General features: G+C 42.2%; 1 protein-coding gene across 1 annotated transcript; it reads right to left on the reverse strand.

Moving 5' to 3' along the window:
• Nucleotides 1-4,424: 4,424 nt before the first annotated feature.
• On the reverse strand, nucleotides 4,425-23,302 carry ncs1a (neuronal calcium sensor 1a). Its single transcript, NM_001173840.1, is given in 8 exon segments — nucleotides 4,425-6,115; nucleotides 6,205-6,323; nucleotides 6,761-6,838; nucleotides 8,362-8,450; nucleotides 8,648-8,726; nucleotides 9,510-9,648; nucleotides 15,567-15,591; nucleotides 23,006-23,302. Coding segments are annotated over 7 exon segments (573 nt in total). The 5' UTR covers nucleotides 23,070-23,302; the 3' UTR covers nucleotides 4,425-6,115; nucleotides 6,205-6,224.

Below are 23,302 nucleotides of genomic sequence, written 5' to 3' on the forward strand. Positions count from 1 at the left end.
CAAAAGTATTAAAAATAAGCTGAAATATCACATTAACATAAGGATTCAGACCCTTTACTCAGTACTTTGTTGAAGCATCTTTGGCAGCGATTACAGCATAGAGTCTTCTTGGGTATGGCGCTACAAGTTTGGTACACCTGTATTTGGGGAGTTTCTTGCATTCTTCTCTGCAGATCCTCTCAAGCTCTGTCAGGTTGGATGGGGAGTGTCGCTGCCCAGTCCCTGCCACTGAAAAACATTCCCACAGCGTGATGCTGCCACCACCATGCTTCACTATAGGGATGGTGCCAGGTTTCCTCCAGATGTGACGCTTGGCATTCAGGCCAAAGAGTTCAATCTTGGTTTCATCAGACCAGAGAATCTTGTTTCTCATGGTCTCAGTCTTTAGATTCCTTTTGGCAAACTCCAAGTGGGCTGTCACGTGCCTTTTACTGAGGAGTGGCTTCGTCTGGCCACTCTACTATAAAGGCCTGATTGGTGGAGTGCTGCAGAGATGGTTGTCCTTCTGCAAGGTTCTCCCATCTCCACAGAGGAACTCTGGAGTTCTGTCAGTTACCATCGGGTTCTTGGTCACCTCCATGACCAAGGCCCTTCTCCCGCCAGCTCTAGGAAGAGTCTTGGTGCTTCCTAACCTCTTCCATTTAAGAATGATGGAGGCCAATGTGTTTTTGGGAACCTTCCCAAATGCTTCCCCAGATCTGTGCCTCGACACAATCCTGTCTCAGAGCTCGACGGACAATTCCTTCAACCTCATGGCTTGGTTTTTGCTCTGACATGCACTGTCAACTGTGGGACCTTATATAGACAGGTGTGTGCCTTTTCCAAATCATGTCCAGTCAATTTAATTTACCACAGGTGGACTCCAAGTTGTAGAAACATCTCAAGGAGGATCAATGGAAACAGGATGCATCTGAGCTCAATTTGGAGTCTCATAGCAAAGGGTCTGAATACTTATGTAAATAAGGTATTTTTATTACAAAAATGTCAACCTGTTCGCTTTGTCATTATGGGGTATTGTGTGTAGATTGAGGATTTCTATTTATTCAATCAATTTTAGAATAAGCCTGTAACGTTACAAAATGTGGAAAAAGTCAACAGGGCTGAATATTTTCCGAAGGCACTGTATACAAACCCAAGACAAGTTTTTCGCTACACTCGCAGTAACATCTGCTAGCCATGTGACCAATATAATTTTATTTGAGATGACTGGTGGGGGCGCTGTTTTGAAGCCATTGCGCCAGCATTTTTGTACTCCACCACAATTTTTTTTAAAGCTATAGAAATGCATTTATTTATGTCTACATTTGTTTTTGCCAAGTATATTCCATTATAAGCCTTAATTTATCATTTTTTATTATAATATGTGAAAAAAAACATAAAAATAGAACATTTAAAAACCTATTAACATTTTCCTTAAAATATAATTTTTTGAGAGTACTGTTAGTTTCCCCACGACAAAAAATATATACTTTAATACATGTAATCGTGTCCTTTGAAACATTTAATTGAAATACTGTAGAATTCCATGAATTTGGCTCCTGAGTGGCACAGTGGTCTAAGGCATCACTACAGACCCTGGTTTGATTCCGGGCTGTATCACAACCAGCCATGATCGGGCGTCCCCATAGGGTGGCACACAATTGGCCGGGGTTGGCCGTCATTGTAAGTAAGAATTTGTTCTTAACTGACTTGCCTAGTTAAATAAAGGTTAAATAAAAATAAATACAAATTCTTATGGAGGACTGAGTAGCAGTATGGTGGACAGTAGCTTAAATGCCTCTCATTGGCCAATGCATAACATTTGCAATCTAGGGTTTTTATACATCATAAATCCAACCCCTGTTTAGAGCTAGTAAAGGAACAAAAGAAGAACTACCATTATTTGGGCTGATTTCAGTAGCTTCTGTCTGCAGGTTCTTGTGGATCTATGTGGCAGTAAAGGGGTGGAGCGAGCCAACCAGCGAGCCAACCAGCAAAACTGTGAAGGGCGGATACTCTGCACCGTGGTCGACTGTCGAGACCTATGTGTGCAGGTGTATACAGAGTGACAGCTCATCCGTTTTCAAATATTATTTTTAAGATGTTTTATTGACCAGTTAGGATATTATAACTGAGGAGAGTTTGGGCCAAAATAGCGGCTGGGCCATGATTCGTTCCCGCAGAAACAGGAAGATAATTTCTGAAATGCGGTAATGTTGGCCTCTAGATCAGATTTTGAATTTGAACATTTCACCATGGTTGTCATATTTGAGGTGATATGTCATGTTTTCACTGTTCTCATCATATCCTCGTTTTCTGTCTTCTAGTGGCCGCAGCAATGGTGTTGGGAAAGTATTTAATACCAGACATGGCTATGTCATGTTGGCTACTGTAACAAAGGGTACAACGCTCTAAATCAAAAAGCATGTGTTTGATTCAGCTAAGATGACTCTGTCTCAACTCAAAACATTTCCAAATATCTTTCAACAGTGTGTGATATAATTTATTTTATTAATGTCATTATTCTGTGCTTTTGCTTGTAACGCAAACGGAAAACCATTATAGCCCTGATGACCTCATAGTGAATATTGGGAAGAAGACAGCTGGAGCATCATCATCATCAGATCATTTCACATGTATTTAAAATAAGATGTCACGTTAGAATTGGAACGCTTCACACTTGCATAATAATGTTACATCATGTTACAACAAACTGCTATTTCGCTTATTCTAAATAAACCTTTTAAGCATCACCTTTTGTTTTTATTTTGTTAAAATAGCATATGTTAGAGGAGGCCAAGTTCACTTTTACAACATTGTTACTACTATTTATCGGGCTAAAGTGATGCACTAATAGCTTAGCCTGTGGAAACAGCCTGATCGCTGCGTTCACCGTTCAATTCCAAGGGAGAGCATGAATGGCAACAACACCAGGATACAGTGTCCTTTGCTACCTCTTGCCAAATACTGCTGTCCCGCAGTTCAGTTACGCCGAGGCGCGTAGCGTAGCTAGTACAGCCAGGACAACAAGCAGACCCATACAAGCAACAGTACACTGACATTCATCAAAAATAAACAATCGTCAGTTTTAAAACTGCAACTATTTGGAATAAAACTAACAGTGAAATCCACTCCGACTCAACATCTGGCTTCAAAATCTAAATTCAAACTCTTGCGGTAGTTTAATGGTAAAACTGTCGGTAGCTGGACTCCTGGCCACAACTTTAGCAGTGCATTCAAAAGCATGCGGATATGGAAGGCAGAGCTCTTCCCCAATGCTTTTGAATGCACCGCAAACTGGTACGAGAGAACGGTTTCATCACATGGCCAGTTTTAGTTATCACTGCAATAAATATCTTTCCATCCTTCCACCTAGAGATAATGTGCTCTTACTCCCTCAGGTACTGTCCTGCTCATTGTAAAGATGAACATGAAGTACAGATTAGTTGTAAATAGGAAGCTACTATTGTAGATAGGAGAGGATGAACTATTTTCATTAACTTTGGGAATGCTGGGCCCCTTCTCTTTGGGGCGGCAGGTTAGAGGTTATGTTAGTGGTTAGCGCGTTGGGCCAGTTACCGAACAAGGCAGTTAACCCACTGTTCCTAGGCCGTCATTGTAAATAAGAATTTGTTCTTAACTGACTTGCCTAGTTAAATAAAGTTTTTATATATATAGTTTTTTTTTCCTGAGTTAGTTTGACATCCAGGCCCATCGGGGCATTGTGTGTATTCTCCATATTGCATTAGTCCGATTGGTTGAACTCTTCCCACTGAAACATAACTAATAATTATTCCATAGTAGCAGAGGTGCTGAGTGTTTCAGACCATTTTTCTGTTCAATAGGCTACGCCGTGTACAGCTAATGTAACCTACCAAAAGAGAAATGTGTCCGTACTGTTCATTTATTTTCTTAGTGTCTCACAGAATTCCTTTTCGAGGTTTGGGTGGTCACTTTGAAAATATGGATTTTGTGTTCACATTTTTGAAGTTGTAGCTTATTTCTGACACCCAGGGTTTTGAACGTGTTTTATTTATTTATTTAAGTTTGCTGGTTATTTAGCAACGTCCAAAATCTTCTGGGTCGCATTTTTACAGCAATGCTAGTGGAAACTGAACCTGCTAGTGGTGCATACAAAAGCATGGGGCAAATGAAGGAAAGCAGCTCTTTTATTTCAAAAGCACTGAAGACAAAAACAACTACCTCTGTCATGTACTGAGCAAGGAGACCAACTGTTATTTACATTTGTATGCCATTTGGATTTGGGATGGTCAGTCAATGTTTTCACTTTTAATATCAAGAATAGTCTGTTCATAGTCTTGTCAACAATGAGCACTTTTATGTATACTGTGAGGTTAACAGTTTTTATATTATTTACAGTATAGTGTCCTTAAATGCTGTGAGAATTGGTTTGATACCAAGGCAATTTGACAAACCCTGTCTAATCATATGATACTGAATTTAATAGAACAATTTGTCAACAGCGATAAACTAAAATTCTGACTGATTTAGCCTACATGACTTGCATCTTGTTTCTTATCACACAGCATGCCACATACTGTACATCGGGTCACTCCAGATGCCTCATGGTGAAAAACACTGAATGAAATCTGCAATTTGAGGATATCAACATACAAGGCCAATCGAAAGACCTTAAATTTGCCAACAGGTTTGTCTATGTACAGGTAAGATGTGTTTTTATACAGCTAATTTAAACACTTCTCTAATCATTCCCTAGACTACAGCAGTTGCCACTTCTCTCAAACTCTTAAAAACACCTGTTCAATTGATATTTGTGAGAGAACAGTTTATGCACAGTATAAAAACAATCGAAGGAAAATCTATTTCACTGAAGCAGTAGCGATGGAATGACAATCAAATTGTGCCCCAGTCATTACCATAGAGCGATGAAAAAAATACCCATTATAGAGGGAGGGAAATCCTTTTCTTTGTTGTGAAATTTTCACTGTCGGTGCATTGTCTAGTTCAATGTAGTGATAAGGAAAAGTAAAAGGGTCGCAAAATGCTTTTCTACCACAGAGGATGTATTACATATTAAAACAACTAACCTGCTGATTATGGCTACAGTGCATATAGTCACCTTAGTATTTACACACAAACATAATGCGTCTAACATGCATTTGAAGTCATTTGCAAAGACATCTATTTTAACACTTATTTTGCATCGTACTTGTTGACCTAGCGTTCAATATTTCAATCAAGTTTCAAATGACCGCACAACGGTTCAGTTATGATGGGAATTTGAGAGAATACACTGATTATAGTGTGTCCGCAATACAGTAGTGGAAGCCTCTAGGACTGCTCATGGACAAGCAACTGCTCAGCATTTAATCTCTATGTAATAGTTGGCTCAAACTCATACAGCATCTGTAATTGGGCCGTGTTCGCTTCGCAGTCTTTAGTTGGTGTTGAAATCAAAAACGTACTTCGACAATTAAAGCTTTGTGCGGCAGGAACACAGAATCAATATTAATTCATGCTGATGTCAAACATGAGCTGCTGTTATTTAAATCCAATGAAATACATAAGGTTGACTTTCCCAAGCGTTCTAAAAGACAGTCGGCGTGTCAGTAGCCGTTTCTTGTCGTTGGCTGCAGCACATTGAACTGATGCTCTGTATCACAGAACATGAATACATAAAGATGGTAACTGCTTAGATCCATGGTCCGTAGACTAGTAGCCCGTGTTCAGTCCCATGTTGTTCAATGTTCATTAAGCTTTGCATTGGAATTTTTAAAAAGATGTTTCGCAACAAAACGAAAATGAAAATGTCTTATTGGACAAAGTCCAGGTAGTCCCGCCCTGTTTGTCTACTTTTCCTGTTTGGTGCCTGATGAACCCTGGCCCTTCTTCCTCCCACAGAAATGTACCTAACTTCCTTCTGTGAAATGTCTTGTAAGCACATCGACGGCACTAGCTTCTGCGAAGGTGAACGCGTTTGTGGTTGTTGAATTTACTCTAATCCTGGAAACCATGATGATGAATGATTGACAGCAGCGGCCCACCATTGTCAGCTTCCCTAATAGGCTGAGGAGGAGTCAGAGGACGAGACAGGTAGCAGACTCCATCACTCACTTAGCAGGGTAACACCACGTTAACAGGCCATCACGGACAACTGTCGTGGGAAGAAAAGAGATACATGTATAGGAGGAGAAACTGTAAAATGTTCATGTAAATCATAATTTGAGAGGATGCGGTACTCACTGTGGGGTGTGTACTCACTGCTACACCAGTCCGTCGTACAGCGATAGAGCCTGGACGATGGACGGGTCTGCTTTGGAGCCCTCCTGGAATTCCTTCAGGGTCAACAATCCGTCTGCGTTCTGAAAAACGACAAATCCTCACATTTGAATAATACTTTATTACATATTACCGAATGGATAATGTCTGGACTGCTGTTCAATCTTTAAACCAGTAGAGGGCACTCTTCGTCAGTCTCAGCATCGTGTATAACAGCCTATTTACTGCACCCTTATACAACCCAATCAGTCAGCGTTGGTCTGGCCCAGTTCCGAATGCCTCTTGAGTGAGTATCTAACTCTCCATTGGGTTTGAGAAGGAGTCTCTCTGACAAAAAGCCTCAGGGCTTGGGCTAGCTAGTGCCTCCTTGAGGGGGGCATCAGAGTTTCCCGACTGAAACAGGCCTTCTTTGTGAGCAGTGCCAGCCCCACAGGGCACATGTATCCTACTGAGGCTAGGAAGATGCATTGGAGCCATTGGCCTATCTTTCACAGGTGTGTGTGTGATTGGTTTACTCTACCTTGTCCATCATGGCAAAGATTCGGTCCACTCTCTTCTCTGGTGTGTTTTCTTCCTCAGGCAATTCCACCGTGTTCCCCTTTTTTGTGACCAAATGTTACATTTTATTTCATTTAACATATGCATGGTAACACAGACAACAGATAAAAACCCCCCCCCCCCCCACCCTCACAGGCCCTCGTTTACAGAAAATATCACAAATTGCAGATCATAACAATTCTATTTTTTTAACAACAGAAGTTAATAACTCAACATTTGCCTCTTTAGCACCATGCATGCAGGACACAGAAAGATCCAGTTTGCAATGTTCATAAATGAAAGCACACATTGACATAATGGCAGAGAGTGAAGCTCCTGCCAACGTAAAGCAATCATTTTTTGCGCTGCTGTAATTCTGGCAAGACATATTTGCTTTTCACAAACCGTAAGAGCCATGGAAGAACAGTGATTGACAGTAGTGGTGTTGGTGAAAAGGGAATATTTTTTTTGCAACAATGGTGGATAAAGACATCGAAACCTGATTCGAAAATGAGGAGACCTCTGGACATTAATGAAACCATATGCAAAAAAGTGCCTTGGGCACCATGGGGGCAGAGCAAACAATTTGGAACGGGAATTATTTTAATTTGAAATATTTTCCGGGGTGTGGTGTATAGTCGATGTATGAAATGAAAATCGGTCATCTGAGGATTGTGATTTGTTGATGATAATGAGATGTTGGAACAGACCGAGCACCAGTTGATGGCAGCCTGGTAAGGATAGATCCCAAAACCATTGTGTGTTAAGGGATAGAGGTTTATTTGCAGCTATCAGAAAGTATGTATATCATTTATAGACTAAGGCCGGGATTCAATCCGATCAGAGGAAGAGCTGTGTTATAGCACGCTTGACATTTAAAGGTAGTCCTAATTTCCAATTGAGCCAACGTATGCAGCATTTACCGTGAATGCAGTCTCTGCAAATCCGGGAACATAGCCTTTAAAAGGTGCATAATTGACAAAGTGAGATCGGACTGAATCCAATGAGCAGTTGATCAAGCATCGTTTTGTTTACAGGATTCGTAGTTAGCTCTGTTCCCCATGGCGCGCCATAAGCGCGAAGCGCTGCCCATAGCTGCAAATAAACAAAAACAGGTCCCTGGTAAATTATATTGGCGTTGTACCCACCGTGTTCCCCTGTACGCGCGGCTGCGCGCAAACAAACAAACACACACACACACACACATAAATGCCTCAGTTACCTGCATGAAATTACATAATATGTATTTAAATGCTAAACACTACACGGGACAAGGTATCATCTAAACTGTCTCAGAATGGCTCACTTAAGAGCAACAACCCCCCCCCCCCCCTTAAAAGATTTAGATGCACTATTGTAAAGTGGTTGTTCCACTGGATATTATAAGGTGATTGCACCAATTTGTAAGTCGCTCTGGATAAGAGCGTCTGCTAAATGACTTAAATGTAAATGTAAATGTAAACAACCAGACATTCCCATTAAAATGTTGAAATACTGATTATGATGCTCCGTACCCATCAACTAAATTACGAGAATAGATCAAAGCTGAATATTTGATGTCGAGACAACCAAGGAAGGACTTACCACCATCTGGTAAATGGCGTCCACAATATTCAGCATCTCATCCCGAGTTATGTAACCGTCGTTATCCAGGTCATAGAGCTTGAAGGCCCCTGCAAAAGCCATAAACAGCACATGGAGGAAACTTTTTTTTACCCCGTTTTTCTCCCCAATTTCGTGGTATCCAATTGGTGTGTTATTTTGAATGCTGTGGCTGACTGTGTTTGAACCTGGGTCGACTGCACGCCTCGAGACTGTGCTAGCCTTCTGAGCTAAAGTTTAGGCCCTAGGATATTTTCTCCAGGCTTACATCTGAGCTTCTCGTCCAGGGTCCCTCTGGAGGTGACCGACAGGGCCTGGATGAACTCGGCAAACTCAATACGTCCATCCTGCAGAGAAACAGAAGGAGAGAGGGAAATAAAGAGTTAGTACAAGAAAAGTGGAGGGAAGAAGAGAGACCGTGGAGGGAAGAAGTAGGGGAGCTCAGGGTGCACCCCCCCCCCCCTCCAAAAAAAACACATACAAATTGTTCAAAAAGTAGTATACTGGGTCTTTAATAGTCCTGTGGTCCGAAATAGCCCTCCCCCCGACTATGGTAAAGCATGTTTGAAAGAGGGAAGAAGGATATAGAGAGAAGAACATGAAAGTGATAGACGCATAACCAAAGAGACAGTCACGGCCAGACAAGAGAAAATAATCGACCCGACACAGAAACAGGCTATTTTCTCCACAGAAGAGTGAGAGAGACCAACCTTTCAATCTAATCTCACAAACGGCTCTAGGAAAGATAGCAGACAAAATAACTGGAGTCTGGCTTCTCAATGGAAATTACTGCAGACAGAGAGGACACTTAAAGCAAGCAAACATTTTTTAAGCCATTTAGCAAAAGCTATTATCCAAAGTGCATACAGCTTTTACGTATGGGTGGTCCCGGGAATCAAACCCATAGTGCAAGCGGCATGCTCAACCAACTGCGCTACAGAGGACCAGTACATTAACCATGACATAACCATTTCAGTTATGCAATGGAACCCAATCCAAGCATTTTATAAGGGATGTTAAGTGATGTCCTTTCATACACTAAGCCAGTAAAGTTGTTAATTGGTTTACTGTTGTCCTAGCTTCTAAGAATATAAAGTGAACATAAATGCATTCCGCAGGCAGCCTGTTACCTTGTTCTCGTCAAACACATTGAAAACGAAGCTGGCGAACTTGGTGGGGTCACCGAAGGGGAAGAATTGCTTGTAGATCTTCTGGAAGCCAGCTGAATCCAACTGACCACTAGGACAGTCCTTAATAAAACCCTTATACCTGGGGGTGGATGGAGGGAGGAATGGGGAAAGGAAGGAGAGGAGAGGGGGATGCCCAGGAAGAGGGGAGGGAGGAGAGAAAAGAGAGAGGTGGTGAGCGGTGAATCGATGAATGGAACAATTACTGCATTCAGTGTGACTGATGAAACTCATTCCTAAAGTAAGGATCCCTGAGGCCTGCTAGAAAGATCTGATAAAGAACGTCCTGCTATCAAGTAGCACAATGATAAGAGTGTTGTCTGCTTGAAAGGAGGCATAATAAACAAATCAAATATCCCAAACATATTTGATATTTTGAATTTTTCTGAAATTCACTACGAAGAAATAGCATTTAAAAGAAAATGATTAAAGAAATACTGTATATAATAATAATTACAAATACTAAGCTATATTATATGCTTAAAAAGTTGGGAAATTATATTATTTTATACTAATACAATTGCTCAGAGAAAGAGATTTTGTTTAACAAGTATAAAAACAGTTCTCAAAAAGATAGGGGTCCAAATTATTAGCACCCCTTTTATTTATTATTATACATTTTTTTACACACTTTTTCTCCCCAATTACGATCTTGTCTCATCGCTGCAACTCCCCAACGGGCTCAGGCGAAACATGACCGGCCAAACTGCGCTTCTTAACACCCGCCCACTTAACCTGGAAGCCAGCGGCACCAATGTGTCAGAGGAAACACTGTTCAACTGACAACAAGTCAGCCTGCAGGCTCCCGGCCCGCCACAAGGAGTCGCTAGAGCATGATGAGCCAAGTAAAGCCAAACCCGCCCCTTTTATCAATACTCTAGCACAGTGGTTCTCAATCCTGGGCCTGGGGACCCAAAGGGGTGCACGTTTTTGCCCTAGTGATTCACATGATTCAAATCAACAACTCCTCATCAGGCTTTGATGATTTGAATCAGGTGTGTAGTGCTAGGGCAAAAATAAAAATGTGCACCCCTTTGGGTCCCCAGGCCCAGGATTGAGAACCACTGGTCTAGCATGATACTGAGCCTTTTTCTAAAATGTTTTATGAGATTGGAGAACACATTAGTAGGGATCTTAGACCATTCCTCCATACAGAATATTTTCAGATCCTTCATCGTTTGTTTGTTCTTATGGACTGTCCTCTTCAATTCAAACCACAGGTTTTCAATGGGGTTCAAGTCCGGAGACTGAGATTGCCATTGCAAAATGCTGATTTTATGGTCAATTAATCATTTCTTTGTGGATTTTGATTGGTGCTTGGAGTTATTATCTTGCTGGTAGTTTCAGCCTCCTCGCAGAGGCAACAAGGTTTTGGGCTAAAATGTCCTGGTACTTGGTAAAGTTTATTGTGCCGTTGACCTTAACAAGGACCCCAGAACCAGTGGATGCAAAATAGCCCCATAACATCAAAGATCCACCACCATATTTTAACCGTAGGTATGATGTACTTTTCTGCATACACTTCTATTTGTCAACACCAAACCCACCACTGGTGTGCTTGGCCATAGAGCTCTATGTTGTCATGACGTTGGCCTGTGGGTAAGGTTTATGACCCCCCCCCCATAAATACCTTTCCCCCTTCCCCTCTCTTACTGACCCTACTGAAGGACTGCTGTCCTGTTAAATATAGAGAGTCTGGGAACATCAAACAAATGGGGAAAAGGAACCATATTTTGGTAATAAAACCAGTTGGAAATATGCTTGGGAACGTAATGAGTATGTATGTCAGTTCGGTTGTCATCTGAGACAGTATACACCCCCTAGTTATCAGAGTCACATGGAATTGTTATGCAATTGAAATGTTTGATATTGAAAATGTTTGTTAGGAGATGAAATGTAATTTTAGCTTCCGAATGAGAGATTTGGGTTTTCATAAGGAAAGTACCCTGCTCGATCAGTAACCCAACCCTGTGAAGAGACAGGGGTTATAAACGATGAAACACCTCCCTCCCCCTCTCCACTATATAATCCTTTGACGAAAAGATAACCAGGTTGTTCCAGTACGGGAGGCCTGCAGCCTCTACGTTAGAAGGACACACATGTCAAGTACAGAACTAAGCCAACCTCGGCGTGAGCTCTGGTATGAACTGGTATGAACTTTGAGCTTATTCACTACAGAAGTGCTACTTCCTAGCCGTTGAGTTAGCAGCGGCCGCTGCTAACGTGGGTTAGGAAAGGACGGACGACGGATCCAGTCTAACAACCAGACGAAGATACCACCACGTATCCAATGGACCACCATTGACATTCTTCCGAAAACAGGGAGATCTGTTGGCCAACCCGGCCAGCATCTACGACCAATCTACCGAAGCGCAGCTCAGAGTAAATATTTATTGCATTTTCCTTTTCCAAATGGGCGGTAATTTAGAATGCATAAGATAATGTATTTACGATAGCATAGCTGCTGTTTCTGTGTTCCTAAATCTTCCCGCTCTTTCATTCAAGCCCAACCCCCTTTCCTTTGTGTAACCAGCTTTCATACAGGTTCCGTCCACCAGGACGTTTTCTGTATGACATCATTGTATTCTGTGTATTTGTCATTCTGTGTGATTAGTTAGGTATTTAGTAAATAAATAATTAAACCCAATTTTGTATTGCTGATTCAACTTGTTAGCCAGGGTTCGTGAAGATAGCCAAGAATTTACAACTTTCATTATGAGACTGAAAATAAGACAAGGGTTAATATTGACTGCTATCGACGTAAAATATTACTAAGTATTTTAAGAGTTTATTCGGAAGATAACAGCTCTATAAACGTTCTTCCGTGGTGCCCCGACTTTCTAGTTAATTACATTTACATGATTAGCTTAATCAGGTAATATTAATTGCAGAGAAATTTACATTTACATTTAAGTCATTTAGAAGACGCTCTTATCCAGAGCGACTTACAAATTGGTGGATTCACCTTATGATATCCAGTGGAACAACCACTTTACAATAGTGCATCTAAATCTTTTAAGGGGGGGGGGGGGTTTAGAAGGATTACTTTATCCTATCCTAGGTATTCCTTAAAGAGGTGGGGTTTCAGGTGTCTCCGGAAGGTGGTGATTGACTCCGCTGTCCTGGCGTCGTGAGGGAGCTTGTTCCACCATTGGGGTGCCAGAGCAGCGAACAGTTTTGACTGGGCTGAGCGGGAACTGTGCTTCCTCAGAGGTAGGGGGGCCAGCAGGCCAGAGGTGGATGAACGCAGTGCCCTTGTTTGGGTGTAGGGCCTGATCAGAGCCTGAAGGTATGGAGGTGCCGTTCCCTTCACAGCTCCGTAGGCAATCACCATGGTCTTGTAGCGGACAACGGAAATCATTTTATAAGTTAGCATGTCATATCACTTAATCCGGCATAGCCAAAGACACGACAATGTTTTTGTCACCTTTGCACCGGTGACAATGCCGTTGATCAAACTCCCGGCGCTCTTACCTTACTGCTACTCAAACAAAACTACTCCTAGCCTTGAGAAAGACCACAGTCTTTCATCCAAAACCACACTGTTCTGTTCTTTTACTTTCCTACACTGTATCTGAACGAGGAAGAGATGAGGGACTGACACTGCTCCCACACAAGGGTGTAAGCAGTAGGCTCACTAGTGGATGACAGCGACAGCCCCTGTTTTATTTCCGTTTGAAGTGTTGTTTGCCTACTCGGCAGACAGAACGATCCCCTGGCATTGTGATTTGTAATCTCTCACTCGGCTCTATTCATGTCAGCTAGCTAGCACTGTAAACGCTTTGGGTGAGAATCTTCTTCCAGCACTGACTTCACAGCACGGGGTGATGCAAAATCACTTCAAAGACAAGCGAGGCAAAATAGGGATCGGCAGGGTATTGTGGTTGGTGGCGGGCGGAGAAGTGTGTGTGTGTGTTGTCTCTTTCCAATGGCTTCCTCTCACAGTATGATCTGTGAGCTGTGATAGAAGCTCGCGTAGGCCTTTTTGCAGCTATAGACAGAGACAAACACATTTCAGTCTAGCCCAACTCACAAAGATATGACTGGGGACAGGGGCATGAATGGGTACTGGGGACAGGGGCATGCTTGGGGACAGGGGCGGGACTGGGGCATGAGTGGGGACTGGGGCATGAGTGGGGACTGGGGCATGACTGGGGACAGGGGCATGAATGGGTACTGGGGACAGGGGCATGAATGAGTACTGGGTACAGGGGCATGCTTGGGGACAGGGGCGGGACTGGGGCATGAGTGGGGACTGGGGCATGAGTGGGGACTGGGGCATGACTGGGGACAGGGGCATGACTGGGGCATGAGTGGGGACTGGGGAGCATCAGAGTAAAAGCTGTGAGGGGTCATTTTCTGTCTCTCCTTCTCCTTCTGACTGCTCTTCCTCCTTTGAGTCTACATGTCATGTCGTTCAGTAACATGTCTCTCCGCGGTTCTCGATAAGTTTCTTATCAGAGTGGGAACTCGACCCAGTGTCAACAGCTCTCCATCTGTGGTGTGTACGGGGAGCCACGAGAGTGGGAGCCACGGAACTTGGCACAAGCAGCAAAGTATTTGGAAATCAGAAAGGTTATAAGGTCAAAATAACCTAGCACTGGTCTGAGGTGATGCGTTGCGACAGAAACGTCCTTTGTTTCGATTGGCTATGTCGAACATAAATGTTTATCTGCTTTTGTGACAACACATCTCTTATGTTCTGCTCTTATGGCCAGTTTCAACGCATTACAGGTGTTTGTAAACTTCACTCAATCCTCATTGATATTTTTACATATTCAAGTAGTCCTACAGCCAATCGTGCATGTTTTATTTTTCATAAAAACAGTGAGTTCTGCCTAAATATAGTAATGAATCTGGCGACCGGCAAAACGGTAACCAATCGGAAGCTGGCTGCAACATCAGAACACGGCACCACCTTCGTAACCCCAGAGACTAGCCAGAGGTCATAATGACTATGAGGAGATAACGACAGGGTTGTATACGGCTACCAAGGGTGTGGCCCTCTGGCTACAGGCTGAGGGCCAGGCTGGTCTAGCGAGGTTATGTCTGCAGCTGCCACAACTAGTGGCGGTGCCAGCAAAGTCTCAGGCAGGAGAGCTGTGCCACTGGGCTCTGTTCTGGTACCTGGCCCACGTACATATGTGTGTGGCCTGACACCTCAGCCAACACACTGAGTCTGGGCACAGAGCCTGGCCAGCCCACCACCATACCTCAGAGGATGGCCAATGATGGATTGTTTTCATCAAGCCCTTTTCACTAGGTTTCACAGTGTTTTTCCCCCCACTGTATGGGGATAGAAGTCAACCCATCCAACGCCAAATTGGGTGAAACACGGCAGCCAATTTGTGCCCGAGCGCTCACCTCACTTTATAGTGGAGGAGAAAGCAGTGATTTCGCCTATTTGAGGCAGGTTATAGTTATACTACATTACTGTGACGGGCCAGGTATGAAATGTAGAAAGGACACCCATTGTCTTGCGATGTCACAGGATTTTTACCAACCCCCTCAATTTAATGTTTCATTCGAAGGACGGTGTCTGTCCAAATTCAACTCGAGGCATCAGCTACAATACTTTGAAAGCTGTAACGCCTTACAAAGAGCCTTCTATTTCAAGATGTGGTTATGAAAACCCAGTGATGCGTTGGGTGTCCATGGTAACGAGGGCTGAACAGGAAGGTTGCTGTAACATAAACACTGTAGGAGTTTGCTGAAGGTTTTAGCGTTCCACAAATATGGTCAACATCGACAAAACAGAGAGTGCCACTGAGGTCTGGTGCCGACTATAATGCCAGCTGACTCACCACCTACAGCTGTTGTGCCCTTGAGCAAGGCACTTAACCCCTAACCTGCTCCAGGGGTGCAGTGCAGCTTTGCGGTTGAACCTGAGGTTTTCACAGATGTATTGCATTGTTGTTGACTGATGGTACACAAGTATAATGGAGTATTTGCAATACGGGATTGACTTAGTTGTTAGCTGAGACAATAAGAGAAACTTACCATTGTTGTACCTCTTTTTCCGTGACTGCAGACAGAAAACAGAGAAAAGGAGATTGTTAGAAGAAGAAAAATTTACACAAAGACAAAACACAAGACCGACAGGAGGTTTTCACTGTTGGCTGCTTCATATGTTATTCAGTCGCTGAAATAACTTACATCTGCTGGGAGTGAAATGCTATGTGTAGCCCTGCTCATCTAAATAATTTAAAGGTAATATATACACATAAAAAGCCTAAATAAAAGGTAGAGTATGTATGAATAATGAAACCCCCCTATGGAGTGATTTAAGTGCCAACAGAAAGTCTATTTCTTAACATAAATTCAAAATGAAGAAATTCAGATTTGATTTATGGTGCAACTAATATAACTCCATACATCTCTATACCATCCTGGTTTACCATAGCTGTGTTTTCCCCCCTATAAGAACGAACATCAATACATCATAAATGTTAACACCATGTGCACTGTTAACAAGTGTATATTCTGTTATTACTCCAGATATCAGCGTGCACCAATTGTATTTATCAGGAGTCAACTGCATTTGTTAAAACCTAGGTATTTTATGACAAACTATTATTTTTTCTTATGAGTTCCTGACAAATGGCGAAGCAACAGCACCACAAGTCCACGACCTCAACTCAAACATCTTCCAACGTTAGAATGAGTTCTATGCTCAGACTCTAGCTACGGGGCCTTTTGAACCAAATCCAATTTTCCTCTTGAGTGTCCATGAGAAAGTCTGCCATTAAAAATGACAGTGAATACGATGAGCATTTCCAGAGAGAATGACAATGACAGGGCTCTATTAGGCTCTTCTTTCTAAGGCTAAGGGGCCCAAGGTGACATCACAGTAGAGATGGGGACCAATTATGTGATTTATGGTTAGTACAAGTGCAGCGTTAGTAAACGTCCAGTACATTGGTTCTATTTGGATTGGCTTGCACGGCCCTCCATCACCATTCTGTTGACAGCACAGGCAGCTTAGTGATGAAATCAACTTAATGGGCTGCCTCTGTTCTTCAGAAAGAGACAGATGCCAGTTTGCATAGCATCAGAATGTTTAAAACTCAAGAGAGATATTGAGACTGCACTTGAGCTAATAGTGGACCAAGAACAGTGGAGCAGGCCCTTTATTGCCCCTCCCCCCCACTGCCATTGGCTACACTACAGTTCAAATGTGAACATTTAAAATAACAGATCTCCATACTCCCTAATCTCCTTTACTGAGTCGTACGGGTGGAAGAAAAAAAAACATCCAACTTCATTAAATAAAATCTACTACCTTGGGTCCGGGGGAAAAAAAGCCTTGTGGGCTCACGGAAGCAATTCATCTCCATGGAAACCAGAGAACATATGCATACCAGCGGGAACAAAAGGTAGAGCTGCAGTAGACAATAAGAAATATTCTGACTGTGAGTGAGTGCAGAAGTATATGAGTGAGAGAGTATTAAAAATGAGTTATTAGCCTGCAATTGGTGGCAGCAGTGGGATGTTATGCTGTTGTTAAACAATACTTCCTGTTTATGGTCAAGGTATATGTCACGCTCCATACCAAATAAGCCAATCGATCTGGGCCAGGCTTAGGTTCAATTTCCATGCAGATAGGTAGGTAGTACACTCGTAGAAAAAAGGGTTCCAAAAGGGTTCTTCGGCTGTTCCCCATAGGAGAGCCCTTTTTGGTTCTAGGTAGAACCCTCTGTAGAAAGGATTCTACATGGAACCAAAGGGGTTCTACCTGCAACCAAAAAGGGTTCTTCAAAGGGTTCTCCTATGGGGACATCCAAAGAACCCTTTAAGGTTCTAGATTGCTCTTTTTTTTCTAAGAGTGTAGGGGGAGGACGAGGAGAGTACTGGGAGGAGGAAAGTAGGGGGAGGAGGAAGGGAGGAGGACAGTAGGGGGAAACAAAGAAAGAGGGAGGCTTTAAAAGGAGAAAAGAGGGAGTGAGCCTCTCCAAGCAAAGGGCAGAGCAATAAGAAATAAGACGAACTGCAGTCGTGCTGATAAGAAGAAGAGGACAGAGTGGAAGAGAGGAGGGAGAGGAAGCAACAAGAAAAAGGCAGACAGAGAGAAAAAGGGAAGAACAAAGGAAGAGCTAGATGGAAAGGGGAGAAGGGGAGTGAGAAGCAGGAGAGAGGACTAGACCTAGAACGTGCATAGTGCAGAGCTATCGAAAGCTTTGTGGATGAGTGTGTGCACGTGTGCATGGTATAGTGAGTTTGACTGTTGCTTGTGCTGATGGACTGAGGCAATATGATCCTTTGAGCCAATGTGTATGACTGTGTGTGTGCAGTATGGAGAGAGTGTGTGTACTGTGTGTGTGGGCTTGTCAATGGCTTTAGCGGAGGCTGGCCCTTAGAGCTATGCTAATGAGAACCTAATTATACCCTTCCATTTCTCAAGGAAAAACAATTACAGGGTAAAAAGAAACTGAGCAGAAAACAGGAGAAGCTTGCATAATCTGACAACAGCAAGATCATGCAAGACTGCAAAAAAGGCCTTTATAAATACATTTGATTGATTGACTGATTTCAACAAGTCAACCAACTAAATCAGCTAACTCAAACCCCATTTATGCCAGCCCCCTAGGTTATCACCAGTAACCCTGCACATTGATTTGGTACTGACCCTGTATATAGAGTATATTCTCGTGTGGTTTTATTTCTTGTGTGTTTTTATTATTACTGCACTGACCAATAAAACCTGATTTGAATATTTGTATCTTATCTTCTTACCTTTGATATTTAGTACCGCATTGTTGGGAAAAAGCTTGCAAGTAAGCATTTCACTGCAGTAACTAATAAGTATATATATATATATATATATATATATATATATATATATATATATATATATATATATATATATATATATAGTAACTAAGGCGAATCGCATCTCTGCATGTCTGTCAGACATATCAGTGTGGATGACGGATCACCAGCTCAAGCTGAACCTCGGCAAGACGGAGCTGCTCTTCCTCCCGGGGAAGGACTGCCCGTTCCATGATCTCGCCATCACGGTTGACAACTCCCTTGTGTCCTCCTCCCAGAGTGCTAAGAACCTTGGCGTAATCCTGGACAACACCCTGTCGTTCTCCACTAACATCAAGGCGGTGACCCGATCCTGTAGGTTCATGCTCTACAACATTCGCAGAGTACGACCCTGCCTCACACAGGAAGCGGCGCAGGTCCTAATCCAGGCACTTGTCATCTCCCGTCTGGATTACTGCAACTCGCTGTTGGCTGGGCTCCCTGCCTGTGCCATTAAACCCCTACAACTCATCCAGAACGCCGCAGCCCGTCTGGTGTTCAACCTTTCCAAGTTCTCTCACGTCACCCCGCTCCTCCGCTCTCTCCACTGGCTTCCAGTTGAAGCTCGCATCCGCTACAAGACTATGGTGATTGCCTACGGAGCTGTGAGGGGAACGGCACCGCCGTACCTTCAGGCTCTGATCAGGCCCTACACCCAAACAAGGGCACTGCGTTCATCCACCACTGGCCTGCTGGCCCCCCTACCTCTGAGGAAGCACAGTTCCCGCTCAGCCCAGTCAAAACTGTTTGCTGCTCTGGCACCCCAATGGTGGAATTATTTAGATGCACTATTGTAAAGTGGTTGTTCCACTGGATATCATAAGGTGAATGCACCATTTTGTAAGTCGCTCTGGATAAGAGCATCTGCTAAATGACTTAAATGTAATGTAAATGTAACTACACCTGTTGTATCCTGTGTACTTGACAAATGAACTTTGATTTTATCTGATTGATTTGTCATGTCTTAGTGGACTAAATCAGGGTTTCCCAAACTCTGTCCTGGGGCCCTCTCTTGGTGCACCTTTAGTTTTTTGCCCCAGCACTTACTACACAGCTGACTCAAATAACCAACTCATCATCAAGCTTTGATGATTTGAATCAGCTGTGTAGTGCTAGGGCAAAAACCAAAACGTGCACCCAGGGTGGGCCCCAGTACCGAGTTTGGGAAACCCTAGACTAAATTACCTCAGTGAGAGATGTGTAGCAAACGAAAGCTGGTTTCTCATCATTCCTTTTTGCATGCCCAGCACTTTCCTCCTCAGGACTGAATAGACTTCCATGACAAATTCACTCTCCAGAGTATATGAGAGCTATCTTAAGTGATCTCGTCATATCACTATCACCCTGCATTAAAATTGAAACATTGACTGTGGTGAATGCTGATTGCTGAGGCAATGAAACTAAATGGAAGTTATCTCCCTGCGATGAAGTTGCATACAGAACCAAAGGGTGATGTCTCAACCGCACCCTCTCCCCGACAGCACTTTAGGTTGGCACACATACTGCTATAATTAGGAAACGCGAGACCCCGTGTGAGAGCATGAAATTAGCCCCTTTGACATGCTCGCTTCCCTTCTCAATGGGGGGCGTCTTCATCCATACACACACACTAGTTCACACGCTACGCCTCACCATGAAAGATGTCTCTTGCCATTACACACATTCAAACACAGGAACATAATCTTCTGATTATTTCTGTGAAATCTCTTCTGAATTCTAACTAGCTAACAAATTATCAAGGCTGAGCACAGAAGCTTAAATATGCACTATGCGGAAATCGCTCCTCCATTTCCTGGTTGCAAAAATGTGTATAGTTCGCTCAATTTAGAGAATCATTGTACCATCTAAACCGCTGTGAAATATCTTTTCCATAACCAAAGATATTTTTTTTTCAGCTATTTGAAGCTGGTGTTAAAATCCGAATGTAAATGCAAAAATTAAATAACGGGAAGGATACAAATAGAGCACAAAGAACAGATTTTATCTGATTGATAGACTTCTTAGACTTTTTTATTTTATTTTATTTTTTTCACCTTTATTTAACCAGGAAAGCTTCTTAGACTTGCTTTCAATGAGAATGACAGGTCTATAACACACATTTCTATGTAAATTTGGTTGTGTCGCACAAAAAGTGTCACATTTCAGTTTTAATATCTAACACTACCAGCAGGACATATACTGTACATCAGTAATTGTCTGGTAACAAATGTCAACTACAAATAGTTAATGATGACAATAATAGATTTGATTTAAAAAGCACTTTTCATAACAACAACGATTATGGTGACATCCTTACCGCCCATGTAAGGTGACATATTACTATTGTCACCTGAAATTGTTGCATACAGCACCTTTAAAGATGCACTATGCAGAAATCGCACCGTCATTTCCTGGTTGCTAAAATTAGAATAATTCGCCTAATTTCAGTTTATGTGACAAAACAAGGAAGTATAGTGAAGAGCAGGGATCATCAACTAGATTCAGCCGCGGGTCGATTTTTTTCTTGAGCGGATGGTCAGGGGGCCGGAACATAATTACAAATCATTTGTACACTGCAAATGAACCGCAAGAAGCCCTAACAGATATAATATTGGAATAAAACATAATCATTTCAAACCTTGCTTACATTTGTTTATGAATATGTGTCTTTCTATTATTCGTGGAAATACATGGGAACAGATTTGCCAAATTAAAATCACTTGATGCTGATTTCCTAGTGATTTTAACATTCTTTATATCCAACAATGAAAATTGAACAAACAAAAATATATATATATATATCATATATATATATATCTTTTTCTTTTGCTCAGAAAACTTAGGGGGCCTTCAAACTCATCTCTGGACCTCGAAGCTGGTTCCACTGCATTTTTTCATTTTCCCCCTTTAATCAGGGACTGATTTGGATCTGGGACACCAGGTGTATGCAATTAATTGGGGCGGCAGGTAGCCTAGTGGTTAGAGTGTTGGACTAGTAACCGCAAGGTTGTAAGATTGAATCCCCGAGCTGACAAGGTTAACAAATCTGTCGTTCTGCCCCTGAACAAGTTAACCCACTGTTCCTAGGTTGTCATTGAAAATAAGAATTTGTTCTTAACTGACTTGCATAGTTAAATAAAGGTTAAAAAAATATCAGGTAGAACAGAAAACTAGCAGGCTCTGTACCTCGTAGGGTAAGAGTTGAATAACCCTGCTGTAGAGAATATTGTATCTAAACCGCTGTGAAATATCTCTTTAATAATGGGAAGCATAGAAATAGCGCACATAGGCCAGATATACTGCTTCTTAGACTTGCTTGCAATGAGAAACACACATTTCTGAATTAATTTGGTCAGGTCACCCAAAAAGTTACATATTGCAGCTTTAAATATTGTGTTTTTTCAGAAGATACAAAAGAAGGTAGCTTTTGAGAATTTCAACCATCTCATTGAGTGTTCTTGACCAGAGAAACAGTGAGACTTAACAGACATGGTAGTCGGCTTTTATCGTTATCCGCAAGAGTTTACCTTCACTCCGTGGGGGTGTTCCTCGAGGTCTGGTTCAACCTTTGACCCTGCTAAAGGTCAGAGTTTATCTCTGTTAGTATGGTGGTGAGTGATAAATAAGCCACACACTACTGTAGGGGAAAGCATTCCGCTGACACCATGTAGACATATCTATTGCCTGTAAAGGTTTCTCTAAAGGACAGATACAGCTATTTAGTTATTGCTTTACTTGATTAAATTTTAGCCTACTCTGATTTAGTACAACATATTATTTGGTCGACATTGTTCTGGAGCATGGCTTCCTAATCTTCATCAGAAGTATTGCATCAAGCGCTAAGCGGATTTCGAGTGACTACTGAGTCTCTAACGTGTATTAGCACACCTGAGGGAAAGCCATTCAATCTGAGAGGAAGATGTACTACAATGGTTGCTGTGTCCATGTCTTCAAACCACATTACCGAATATCTATCCCCTTCCAAAGGCTGTACGACCAATTTACACCAGTGTAATAAACTGAAATACTTTTCAGATATTCAATATATATGATTTAATGAGTCTGTCTTTATTTGGGGATTTGAGATTTGCTCGTTAACATCTTAATGTCCAAATGTGTAGTATGGTAGGAGTAGCTGAAAAGTTTACATAGTAAAGGAAAGTTGCATAATTGTCTCCCACCAAAGGATCGCCATTACAAATGTGTCTTTCTTTCTATTTACTTGGCTTTTGCATACAATTAATCACTATCCAAGACTTGGACAAAGCACCTTACCTGATGATCACTTGGCTGTCTCTCAACAACAGTGTGCTGATAGCCGGCTTTAAAGTCAAGGATCGCAACCAACGGGTAAGTCATGTCATTTTACCTAAGGCTCTATTGTAAAATGCTAGATTCATTTCAAGGCATCCTCTCCTGTAGCAATAGATACATTCAATACAATCAAATGTTAATGTTTTTTAGGGTTGGGCCATCAAGACAGCACAGAACAGTGGCGGTTGGAGAGGGAATGAGAAAGTCTAAAAAAATAAGTGTTCAAAAAAAGAGGAAAAAGGTCTGCTATATCAAGACATAGACTGGTAGAAAAGAAAGGAAAGGGATAAATGAAAAGAGTCTAACCTAAAGACATAGAAAGAGATTGCTATACTTACAGTAGGTTTTCCTGGTCAGCTCCTCCACCATCTCAGGCTTTAGTTTGCTGTTGGACTTCCCCATAGCTCAAGCATATGCCTTTAAGCCTTTCTCCACGTGCTTTAAAAGACTCCCAGTTCTGCCACCTTCATTACCATTTAAAAAATATATATAATCAAAAAATACTTCTTAAAGTCTTGCTCTTCAAGTAGCAGACAAAAAATGAATTGGAATTATAGAAAAAATGTAATAAAAACGAGCAGGAAAAGGCAAAAAATGCTATGAAAGAGCAGCAGTAGCGTTAGTCTCTCCTCTCG

The sequence above is a fragment of the Salmo salar genome, chromosome 01 (assembly GCF_965601325.2).
Source record: "Salmo salar chromosome 01, fSalSal1, whole genome shotgun sequence".
Taxonomy (NCBI): domain Eukaryota; kingdom Metazoa; phylum Chordata; class Actinopteri; order Salmoniformes; family Salmonidae; genus Salmo; species Salmo salar.